This window comes from Gallus gallus, chromosome 3 (assembly GCF_016699485.2).
Source record: "Gallus gallus isolate bGalGal1 chromosome 3, bGalGal1.mat.broiler.GRCg7b, whole genome shotgun sequence".
Classification (NCBI taxonomy): Eukaryota; Metazoa; Chordata; class Aves; order Galliformes; family Phasianidae; genus Gallus; species Gallus gallus.
In genome coordinates, this window is record NC_052534.1 from 26628616 (window position 1) to 26641309 (window position 12694).

General features: G+C 42.1%; 1 protein-coding gene across 7 annotated transcripts in view; it reads left to right on the top strand.

Moving 5' to 3' along the window:
• Window positions 1–12694, top strand: part of TTC7A (tetratricopeptide repeat domain 7A) — a 162061-nt gene that overhangs the window by 170 nt on the left and 149197 nt on the right. For 4 of the 7 annotated variants that reach the window (NM_001396801.1, NM_001396802.1, XM_015283704.3 and 1 more), the window contains exons 1-3: window positions 20–300; window positions 890–1053; window positions 2599–2767. In NM_001396801.1, coding sequence (NP_001383730.1) covers window positions 138–300; window positions 890–1053; window positions 2599–2767 — 496 coding nt within the window. In that variant the 5' untranslated portion in view covers window positions 20–137. Of the gene's footprint in view, window positions 1–19; window positions 301–889; window positions 1054–2598; window positions 2768–3465; window positions 3525–12694 lie in introns of those variants that run through there. The other 3 variants (NM_001396804.1, NM_001396803.1, XM_015283703.4) reach the window with 3 other exon arrangements.

Genomic DNA, 12694 nt, shown 5'->3' on the forward strand with positions numbered 1-12694 from the left:
TTTTGTCCCGCGGCCTCTTGCCTGCCCGACGGCGCCAGGGGAAGCGTGTTGCCGTCGCCCTGTCCCGCCCCGCCGCGTCTGGGCGGCTTCGTGCAGGCTGGGGGCTGCCGCCAGGCAGGGCGGGCGCGCGCGATAAGATGGCGGCTAAGGGCCCGCTGTCTCACGTGAAGCTGGAGGGGGAGATCGAACGGTGCCGGGCGGAGGGGCACTGGGGGCAGCTCCGGCTCCTGGTGCAGCAGCAGCTGCTGCCGCCGGCACGCACCCGGCGGAAAGTGGCGGCGGGGGGCACGGAGGAAACGGGTAAGGTTCTGCGCTCAGCGGGTCGGAGCCGCGGTACGGCGGGGCCGGGAGCCGAGCGGGGCGCTCCGTGCGCGGGTTCCTGTGCTGAAGCCCCTCGCCTCAGGGCTCCGAACCGGCTGTCCTGTGAGGACCCTGTCCGGGCTGAAGCGGGGGCTGCGCCTCGCCTGTCGGTGGGTGCGCCGCTGAGGAGCGAGGCTGTGCCGCGTGGAGCTGGGACCTTCACTTGTTCCCTTAAGCGTAGCAACAGTTTGGTTGCTCTTAAAGCGTTACTTGCTGGTTTGCAGCTATGTCACTCTAAGCCCAAGAATGAACTGTGCTGTCAAAGCGATAGGATCCTATCAGAGAGAAGTCTTCAAGTTAAAAGGAAGTGTCCTAAGGTTTCTAGTAACTTAAAGTTAGTGCAACTTCTCCCCCCCCCCCCCCTTACTATTTCTTTCTATCTCTAGGGGTTACTGTTCCTGTGTCTTGAAGGTGGTGTATTCTTTAACACTATTTAGTTGCCAATATAATGCTAGGTCTACTATAAAAATAGTATTCTTGAGCGATCGGTGCTAAGTGATGTTTCTTATTGATGGACGTGTGCTTTCAGAGGACTATGGGAGTATGCTGCTTGCAGAAGCTCTGCTGGAAGAATGCTTGAAGGAAAACTTTGCCAAACTGAAGGACTCCATTCCGCTGACGGAGAGGAATGAGCCAAAACTGAGTGAGGCTAAGCAGCATCTGACCAATGTCTTAATCAGAGGAAAACTGCGAGTAAGTGGGCTCTGTCATTGTAATTCCTGTAATCTGGTGCTTTTCTCATGAGCTTGTTAGCCTGACAGGAGGGACGTTGCCTTATCATGTCCCTCTGTGTACCATGCTGTATTTATAGGTATTACCGATGTACTGGTAATTCAATGCCCCTTTGCAGTGCCTTCTTTTGGATGTAGTGCATCCAAACAGATGATGTACTACAAATATATACTGTTTATCCTTGATGAGGAGGAGGTGGAGCTCTCTGCAGTACTGGGGCATGGCCATAGAACAGTGTTGCTGGTTTAGCCTGTCTGCTGGACTTTCTGCTGCTCATGGGCTGAGGGAACTGTGTGCAGCTCCTGATGGATGTGAGACCTGCTCTGAGCAGCTGCTGGGTGTCTGAGGTTGTAGTGCAGGTCCTGGATTACAGCCTGGCATTTCTCTCAGCCTCTGCCGGAGAAGATAGGTGAAGTTATGCCTCAAATGTATTTCATGGTTTGGGTGCATGGTTTGTAGCTGCACATCAGCTAAGCTGCAAACCTTTAGGAGGGTTTCTAGACTGCATCAATGGTTGCTGGCATCCTTGGACACAGCTGCAAAAATAGCTTTAAGAAGTCTGTGAATTACCAGAGTTTGAAGTTCTAGACTTGTATTACTTTTATTCCTGAAACTTGCGGGCTAGTGATCCTGGAAGTGTGTGTTATACTTGGATTGCTTGCTGTGGTGCACATGCTCAGTGTTTTGTTTTTTTTCCCAGGGGTGCTCCTTGTTAACTTCTTGAAAGTCAGTGTAATTAAAAAACAGAAGGTTAGGGCAGGAAGTGTAATTCATCCAGATCTGTAGTTCAACCCCAGTAACAGACAGAATCACTGAATTTTCTCAGGTCTTGGTGTTAGATTTGGCTTCAGGAATTGCAACTACTGTTTCTTTCTTAGTGATGACTTGGCTACTGATGTAGGATTGGGCCTGTGTTGATTGCATGTGTTGAGAAAAGGAGGGCAAAGGGTTAGGAATCGCTTCATGCTTTCTGAAGCACAAGAAGGGTCTGAACATTGGTATTTTACTGAGATTTTTATTCTTCATCAGTTTATGTGGATATTCTCAATCCTTATGGAGCCAATCAAATCTTAAAAACGGTAGATAGCCTTCTTTTTTTCCACCTTGAGAAAATCTGGGAGCTTTCCTGCTCTTTAACTAAAGGTATGGAGAAGAGGATAGCAGTTGACTAAACAACACTTTCTCCCTCGTTTTAAAGCGGGGGATTGATGTGCATGTGGGTAGTTCTGATACTGGTAGGCTTTTATGTGTTAGCAGTGGCTGATGAATGACTAGAATAGGGTCAGTTACTTCAGAGTAGTTCCTTGACCTTTGTGGTTTGCTGTTCTCGCAAGCATATCCCAGAAATCACTGGACACTTAAATCCTTCCTACTCCAACCTGTGTAGTTGGGAAGGTTAAGAATAAAGTATTCTTAACTTGCTCAATTTGTTCTCAAGTACCTCATTTGTGCTACCTGGTATTTTACCATGTATTCTCTCTTTTCTTTCCCCCACCTCCTTTTCAGCCTAAGTATATGACAGAAGCTATGCTGATCCTTGGAAAGCTTCATTATGTAGAGGGATCCTACAGAGATGCCATCAGCATGTATGCAAAAGCAGGAATTGATGACCTCTCAACAAAAGATGAACCTTTGTACATGCTGCGTCTGGTGGCTGAAGCCTTTGTTATTAAAGGTAAAGGATCACGTGTATATCTGAAGTATGCTGTTGAGGTTGAAGTTACATCTCCAAGATTGGAACAGAATTAGGGCAGTGCTGTACCTTTAGAAAATCCTACCAGCTGTGGTCTATGTAATTTAATTTTAAACGCATTATGGAGTCTTAGTCCATGGTTTTTAAAATTGGCTGACTTGCAAAGAAAAGTGTGACATTGGAAATCATGTGGTAACTGTTGGCTGCGAATCAGCAGCACACCTATGCTTGTGTTTTTGGGGAAATCTAAATCAAGCATTCAGCTTAACTGAGGCCTGTGTTTTCTCTTAGAGTTCATCCACTTGTAGATGTTAATGATTTCTGTGAAATAAACAAGAACAGTGTTACCAAGTTTTAAACTCTGGACTAATGCAATATGTGCTTCCAAATCAGGGTAGTATGTTTTTGCAGTGTATATCACATGGTGTCCGACCAAATGTATGAACAGGAGTCTCCTTCCCTTTTTATTTCTACGAATGTTGCAGTGAGAGATCTTAATCAAAACTGCCTCTGTTGATAGTGAAAGTGCGTTTCAGTTTTGAGTGGGTGAAAGGAAGGCTCTAGTTGGTTATTGATTTGGGAGGGGGAAGATCAGTAACCTTCTCCTTCATTTGCTTTCGGTTTCTTTATAAATGTTGCTCAAGTACTGCTACCTATCTACTGCTTTCTACTCTTTTCAGCATGTCCACCAGCTAATTAGGTGAATGAGAACTCTGTGATGATCAGATACCTTCAACTGGTATGTAAAAGAGTGATGCCAAATCAACCCAACATACTGTTTGACTGGGCTGCTAGTAATACTGATAATAATTTGGGTGTTCTGTGATCTCACACATTCATTCTTTTTTGTTTTTTTTTGAAAACCTGTTTTTGCTGCCTTGCTTGCTTTGGTTATGTTTGCTGTGGCACTGGTTGAATCTGCTTTGTTAATGAGCTTTTGTGGAGTAGGACTAATTTACCTGTAACTTGTACTAATGCTTGCATGGTACAGAAGAGTGAGTGACTACTAGTCCATTTATTGTTGGGTTGTTTGTTTGTGTTTTGAGACTGACTAGCGGTACACTCAGCCCTTCTGGGAATTGGATAAGGTCCTTGGTGGGATGAGAGTATAACAAGGTATGCATGAATGCTGATAAAATGACATTGCTCCTGGAAGACTTCTGTGGTGGGTGATGGGATGATGACCACACTGCCTTATGAAGATACAGGAGGTGGAGGTGTTCACCTCAGAGGATCAGGCTTTAATTTTTTTTCAACAGTTTAGCGTAGAATACAAATATTTTTTGCACCTGTGTTTGTAAACCATAAGGTGCTCCCGCTATTGCAAAGTTACCTCTTCACAGTCCTGTTTCACAGCGTTTATCTTCCATAATGATTACTTTCAGATTAGCCAGGATATCAGGGGTATACAGTAAGTCACTTGATATTCTACTGAACCTTTTGACCAAAAAGTCCAGCAGAATGGACTTGCCCAGCTAACTTTGAAGAAAGTGCTCACTCCTAGGATCATAGTTTCTGTATCCTGTGTGATTGACATGCCAGTTTTACAGAACCAGGTGTTAGAAACCTGCACAGGAATCTGTGTCAACAGCAGTGTGGATATGAATTTTCTTCTCAGAATGTGTTTGCTCGGGCTACAGCTGCAGGACAAGTAACAGAGCTTGAATTTGAGTTACTTAAAATCTACTTATATGTTAGAAAGACTTTTTTGATTTCTTTTTTTTTTCATTTGGTGTCTGTGTAGAAATCCTGTTGATCCATAATGCCTTTTGTTGAATTACTGATAGCTTATACAAGTGGAAACCTTCTCTAAGGTTACTCTTGAGCATCACTGATAAAATTTTTGCAGGAATCATTAATGCAACAATCTAAAAAAGCCAGAACCTTTTTTTTCTTCTTTATTTCAAGAACTTCAATTCCCTGCTTAATTTTTCAGTCTGATCTTTTGTAATGGGACGAAGGGGTCAGAATACCTGTGTTCACCCAGTAACACACCAGAGCTTGTTGCTGCTTAATATAAACGTGAAACCACGTTGTTTTTTGTGTAGGTGGTACTGTTCTTAAGGATAGCGGATAGTGCAGGAAGAGTTGCAATAAAAAAGTCAAAAGGCATTCAAACTTAACTGTTTTAATGTTGGAGACAAACTAAAACGCAGTGAGAAAGAGGAGCTGTGCAAATCCAGTATGTGGTAGAGATGAAACATGAGACAGTAAAACTGAGGTTGCTTTCTTAGAGCACCTTTTGAATTCCACAATATTGAAGGCTGATGCTGAGCTAAATCTGAGGGACCTCTGAAGAATGGTTGCAGGTGGTAGGATGATGTTATGGTAAGAAGAGACACAAATTTGCTGCCCTGCTAATTGAGCTGTAGAAGTTGAACAGCAGAAAAAGTTTTCTTGCTTGCCTTGCTCTCTTAGCTTCCACCCAAATTGAGTTCACACATTAAATCCTGAAGTTGTTTATGTATACTAGGGCTTGAGCTACCCACAGATTACAGGATACATGTTAGAGAGGGTAAGATTCTTTCAGTGTCTAAGCTGATGGCTTCTGATTCTCCTGTTCCCAAATCCCTGCACTGATGGGAGAGAGGAGCTGCATGTGATAGTCCTGGGGGCACTGAGTGGAGTACTAATAACAGTTTGATTTTTAGCAATGACTATTAACCTCTGTTGTGATTTCATGGGTGGTTGGACTGTACGTGTGTCTCTCCTTCCTCCTCATCTTCCATGGGGTTAATGGCTCCTTAAAACTTCTACTTGGTTCACAATATGGCAGGTAATTGCTGAGGCAAGCAGTTCTTCCTGTTGCGAGAAATGGTATTGAGTAATAAAACTTGCTTGTGTATTGCTTCTTATTCATTTGGGATGCAGTGTGGCTTTGTTACTTGTGTTGTCCATTTGAAGCATGCGGGCAGAACTACAAAACTGCACATGTAAATGTAAGTCCATTGGCTTGCCTTCCCTCTGGCTGCACTTGCTGCAGAAACTCTACAGTGATTTCCCCCCCCCCCCCCAATCTGCTCCCAGTGGATAGATCTCCCTGCTATGGTACAGTTGGTCACAACCTAACCCTTTTCAAAGCAAAGTGTATCTCTGCCCAGGACTTAAGCTCACCTAAATTCCCTGTTTGCAGAATAGCTGTGTCTAAATAAATCAGTTTTTATAGTTATGTGGTGTTAGGGTTATAGGTTCTTATATTTTTGTGTTTGGAGGCTTTCATTCCTTCGCTCACATCACTGATCTCTGCAGAAACGTAAATGGAGAAATTTCTTGCCTGGTGATATTGCTGTTTCTGGTATTTGGCTTTTTACAGTGAGTGTCATTGAAATAAGCTTTATGTAGACAAGCAAAGTTCATTAAGCTGATTATACAGATGGGAAATCTGAGTTGTGGAGAACTGAAGTGAGTTGCTTTCTGTCATGCTGTGAGTCAGTGGCAAAACTGAAGAAAGGAGGTAGGAAAAAGATCTTCCATGGCTAACTTGTCTATTGACTCAGTCATTTTCTATAGTGTCAGAGCCATTTTAAGCTATTCTAGAGTAGGTTTTGTGCATATATACACTAAAAAATATGAAATGGGATGTGTTCTCTCTTCTTTTGTTGCCCAAGTACTTGGTGTGAGTGCAGGGAGGTGGTGCACGGAGAGGACTGAAGCCTCTTTTGTTTGGGAGCTGCATGGTGCCCAGCCTTTCCTGCAGCCTGTTGCCAACCTGAGTCATGAAGGTGTGGGGAGGGCTTACTTGGCATGTGGGCCCTGGCTCTGTCATGATTAGCAGCTCTTTAGACTTCTGCTGCACTTCTGATGGGGATGTGCAGTGTCTGAGCTGCTGTGGAGTGAGTCATTCCGTAGGGAGGAGCTCCCTGCATCCAGCACATCTGCTGCCTGGCCACCAATGGACTTCCTGTCTACATCTCTGCATCTAAATCAGTGGTGAAATAAGACTGCAAATGATGTCTAGCTGCTTTCCTGGGAAGTACAGCTTTAACAGTCCCACTACCTCCTTGTTCCCCTTTGTCCATCCTTCTGTAATTTGTGTCATTACTGCTAATTTCAGCTCAGTGTGGGAGATCAGGTCTGAATCTGTACAGTCAGAAGCTGGCAGTGCTGGGGTGACTCATGACCTCCTCAGTCAGTGCCTGATGCGGATGGAGTGAAGGCCTGGTTCAGTGGCGGCTGGAAGAAAGCTGTGGGGTAATATGCTTGTGGGAGGCTAAGGGAGGCTGAGGTGAATCTCTCGTACGTTGATTTCTAAAGGCTTGAAGTATTTGAAGACCTTAGAAAGGAGCCCCATTGTATCACAGGGTTTCAGTTGCTCAGCAGTTTTGAATCTCAGAAAAATCCACGTGAAAGAGATCATTAAATGTTGTAGTGACTGTAAGAAGCCTTGGTGAGTTTACATTTTGTTACAAGTCGACCACAAATCACATGTAAGGATTTTTTTTTTTAGTTCAGTAGCTTGGAACATTCTTTATTTTGTCCTATACCCTACTTTAGCCATTTGAAAGTGTTCAAGAGCAGTAATGTGACACTTCTGAAGAACCATAAGGTCACAATGGCAGTGCTTCTGGATTGGGCTATGCGTGTGCTTCAAGCAAGCCACTGTTCTTCAGAGCATTCCCAAGAGCTGTGATTTAGACTGATGGTAGCAGAGCTCTGGGCCCAGCATGTGAGGGCTTTTCCTGAGTTTAAAAATCCATCCAGGATTCTGGGTTTAGATCAGCTCATTGGGGGTTTCCAGAGTTCTGCGTTTGTTTAGTCGCTTTTAGGACAAACTGCTGATCTCACCTTTTCATGTTTCTTGTAAGGTTGTGTCTTTTAAAACTTCCAAGGTGAGGTCAGTATTGCTTGAAAGGATATTTTTCTGTTTTCTCTCCATGTAAAATCTGTCTTGGATTTGTAAAACTGGAAGTGATTATTTGCAAGTTATAATAGTGCTGTGGATGGAAAATGGTGGCATTGCAAGTAAACAGAAACAAAACTTTTTAAGAAACAATAAAAAGAAAGATGGAACTTTTAGTCAGATAATTTGAAAACTACACACGTGGTTTTAGCATGATCTTTAGATGGACCAGTTTATGCCTCATTTTTTTTAATCATCTATTTTAAACTTCCTTTTGTGCTTCATTTAATTTTTATCATATTCTTGTTGGTTTGAAAAGCTATTTAAAAACGTGGGTTTGCAGTCAGTAAACATAACTGGTATTTTTTTCTTCCTACCTAATCGGAGGTACTTCACCTGTTTGTTCACATGTTTCAGTGAAGTCTTTGACGTGTGCTCATGTGTCATTCATTATTTCTTTAATACTGTTTTTTACAGCATGCCTAATTTTCTAGGTGAAATCTGTATTCAGCTGTATTTATTTGGAAACTAGAGTGGAATGTCCATTTAAAAATGTCCTTATTGCAAAGCTAACTTCTGATAAATCTACTTTTTTTTTGTTGCTCATTAAATAGTTTGATTAAGAAAATATTTTCAGTTAAATGAATTTCACTTGGAACAGACAGTGTTTTAACTCAATGCTTGTACAGAGTTAGAAGTGATAGACTTTTGGTGATGAGTGCATTTTTTTTAATACATAGATTAAAAGTGGAAAGTAGCCTTTCTCATTCGATTTTATTTAATCGAAGCTGTATTGATTCGTCAGCTTTGAAAAGCTGTTCATCTGACTGAACGAATGGAGTGAGACAAAAGGAAGAAAGAGAGGAGGGGGTTGGTTGCTTTTCCTTTGCTTCATGGAAGAGAGCCTTTATTTTCAAGACTAATTTCAGCACTTCATCAAATTCTAACTTCAGTTTATTTTCTTTTTTTACTTAATGCTGCCCATCGCATGATGTGATGTGGCATTTCTATGTACTTGGTCTTTGTTGAATGAGATGGCAGTACCCGAACTATTGGCAGTGCTGGAACAGTGAAGTAATTTTGAGTATCAGCAGTTTGAACAGTTGCAAGTGCAGATAAGCTGAGTTTAGAAATGCTATGTAGTTTTGCAGTCATAAGCTATTTTGTAATCCTCCTTTCAAAGTGAATTCACGCTTCTGATTTCTTTGTGCTAGAAACATGTTTAGTCCAGGTGACAATTTACAAATATTTTAGGCTAATTGTATACTTTCTCAGTTTGTCTTTTTTTTTCTGAGGGCATAAAAACTTGCAAGTTGCATTTTCCTTTCCCAGACTAGCATTTAGAATGTTATCCTGACTGCTTGATGCCAAAAAACCCCCCCACCACCACTACATCTAACCTTGTGACTGTGTATTTTTGTGCTTGGTATCATTCCATTGGCTGATCATAAGAGTTCAAGTTCTCCAAGAAAAACTTTCCTATAGTGCATAAGATTCCTACATGCTCTCTTTTTTACTATGTAAGGATACGACTTGTCTTGACAAGTGAGACAAATGTAGAAGAGGATTATTGGAAGGGTGATGACACTTTTCCATGTTCAAATAAATCATTTTCCTTGTCCTTTCTGGGCAGTAATAAAGGGAAGTAAAAGCATGTTGTAATTGCCTGTGTCAAGATAAAGATGATCCATTCCTGCATTACTGTTTGTTAGCCCTATTACTCTAAGGAAGGCTTACAGTTCTGCTGTGGTACAAAGGGAGAATCCAGCTCTTCCTCTGTCCTTCCAGCACTGCCTCTCACCTTATGTACATCCTGCCTGCTGTGCTGCTTCTGGCTGACAGGGGGACAACTTGCTGTAATGTACCCATAGAGAAGAAATGGGTGATAGGATTTTACCTGCCCCTTACAGCCTGAGAGTGTGAATTCCCTCCCTACTTACACCCATTGATTTCTATATCAATGTGGCACAATAGTCAGCAGGGCCTGCTTACTGTAGCATAATTAGTACTGGCTTTTACTTGAGGGATTCTAAATGTTTTCTATTCTAATCCAGTTCAGACCAGGAGAGCTATTATCTTAACATATACTGACTTAGCTGGGACCCCCATTCGCTGCTCTGGATCCCGCCAGCCTTACAGGTGGCATTGCTGGCTAATGCAAGAATGTGTGGTGCGATCTGACACCGAGAACTGTCTAACTGATGCCTAACAAAGGCATTTTGTTTGCAGAACTTGTTTGCACTTTTGCTTTACAAAAATTCTCTCTTTTAAATGCTGATCCACATCAGAGGAGGAGGCTTTGAAGTGTACATGAGGTACAGAACAAAGTGCTACTGCCTACAATTATGTCAACTAGACAGGGAGCATGCAGTTTATTTGTGCTGGCATCAGGGTAGCTGTCTGATAGGCAAAAGCTCTGCTTTGTAGATGCAGGTGCTTTAAGTTGTAATCCCATTTTCTCTCTTCTGCTCCAAAAGTACATAATGAAGCGTACTCTGGTTCAGTGACTGCTGTTTTATACAAAAACTTTCTCACTGGTGCTGCTGCCTGGCAGTGATGCAGTGAGCCCAAACACTACATCCCAATGCTAGATCATCAGCTCAACCACTCTCTATTGTGCCCTGTCCATCTGGCTTTTCTACTTCTCCACTTCTGCTTTCTGTATTTACACTTGAGAAGAATATAATTCTTCATCCATGAAAGTACATGAATAATGTTGGCCAAGTCAGCAAATCGTGAGAGAATGCCGCTCTCACCTGTTTGCTGTAGTCCAACAGAGCCATCTCCATCACTGCAGTCTGATGTATCATGGAATGGAGGTGTCCTGGTACAAACCAGGAATGTGCAAATGCTCCACTGGGGTTCAGAAGGAAAATAGATAGGTTGCTCTGAAAGTATTGTCTTTTATTTATTTTCATGGAAACTGCAACAGATATAGAGAGAGCAATAGCTCTGTCTGGTATAGCAAATTCTCAGCTGCAAAGTGCTATTCTTAATGTCGTTGCCACCATTAGCTGTGCATTTTCCCAGCAATAAACAAGAGCCTATGAAAATCTGCATCCATGAAGGTGATCCACTGTTTCACAGCTGCTATGATGGCATCATTGCTTAAATGCATCACTCACTGCCTCAGTGTGCTCACATCCCCTGTTTGGTCTCCATAAAGGTTCAGCAAGCATTGATGAATGTCAGTTGGTACCATTTTTCTGCATGGAGGAATTCAGACACACCTTTGCTTCATCTGTACCTCCATGTCAGATGCAATTGTGTCAGACTGCCCTTCTGCTGCCATCTGACATAAAGGAACAATGTGTAATGGAATACTGGCAGGAATGTTCAGTCTCTACTGCCATATGACTAACACCGGCTTCTGATGCCATAAGCCAGCATGGTATAATGGAGGCATTACTTTTGGAGCAACCTTTGCACCTGAAAGATTTCCATCAAGATGCTGTGGATTGCCATTAATCTGATAACGCACACGCAAGCGAGCAGGAAGAAAATGGCGGAGCTGACACTTCTCTTAGTTTGAGCCTTTCATTAGCCATGCTCTGCAGCCATTGCTTTTACCTTGTGATTGGGTCACGCCAGTGATGTTTGAAGTCCCTCAATGTTCAATTCAGTAGTTCAAAAGCTTAACTGAACCTCGCGATAAATTTTGAGCAGCCTCTTTTGAGGTTTCTTTCTCAATAGCAAAAAGGTCAAACCACATACTGTTGCGGGAGCACTTGTTCTTCCTGCCATGGTAAATGGCTGAAATAACACATGAAAGACAATACGGTCACAAGCTAAAATGTATTCCTTTGTTAGCAAATAAATACTTTGCTTAAGGTTTGAAGGAAGAAGGTAGAACAAACAAGCCACTGAAGGAAAGATACCGGAGTAGATACTGTAAGCCATAAGTGACTTCCTTAATAAAAACAGTGTTTCTGAAAAGAAACATCTGAGTGTAACCACTGGTGGAGCCACTGCTTTGAGGATAATGAAAAGATGGTTTCTAGTGTGAGGTGGCAGAAATGGCATCATGGGAAATTTGTTATCAGTTGCAGGTAAGATTTTGCAGCAAAGAAGAGAAACCAAGGAGTGCACAGGGTGATCCAGGGTGTTATCAGCTTGGTAGTTCTGTAAACACAAAACCTTTAAAAGGCAGAATTGTTACAGTACTTTGCGATGCAGGGGGAAGTGAGCAGGAACACCCTTCACACACAGGCTCGCTGGTTATCTTGTGGCAAAGTGCTTAGAAGAGCTGTTGAACTTAAAAATGTTTAGCAAAAAGGTGGGTGCTCCAAATTTGCTCACCTTTTCTGTGATGACAACTGGCTGTCAGTAGCATGCTACCTAGCAGGTATTTTAAAACAGCAAAGAACCCAACAGATTTTATCTGTCCATTTGAGGTAGAGGTGATGTTTTAATGACAAGAAAGTAACTGAAACTGTTTTTACAGCAGACGATGGCAAATGTTTCCATCGTTATCTGATGATTATTTTTTTTTTTTTTACTGTAGGGGCTGAATCTGCTACCTACAAAAACTCCTACCTGTACACAGATTTCTAACCCATTTAAAAACTGTCCAAATAATGAGTTCTGGTGGGTTTTGAACCCATTTGTTACTAATGTTGTTTATGACGAACAGATTGACACAAGGAAGATGGAAATAGACTAGGTGAATTTAAAATTAAGAGATTTAGTCAGTGCAGCCAACAGTGCTCTTCTTCCCTTTGGATCTGCGTGCCTTTGTCAGCTATGGCAGCCATTAAAACTGAGTATGAAATTAAACCCCAGAACTGGACCTTTCAATCACTGTTTTAGTGTAAGCCAAAGATTTCTTTTTCCAGAAAAGAAGCAGAACCACAATCCAGCACATGGCTCTCTCTAAAAATATAATTCCTATTTTTCTAATGACAAAAAAAGTATTTTGTACTGTTAATGAAACGGAAAAATATTTTAAATATTTCTTTATCTCATTCTTTAAATTATATTTTTGTAGGTTTTATAATGTGCACATTATATTAGTTTAGGAGTTTATATATAACTTATAAATGTACGTATTGGAGGTGCTTGCTCAGTAG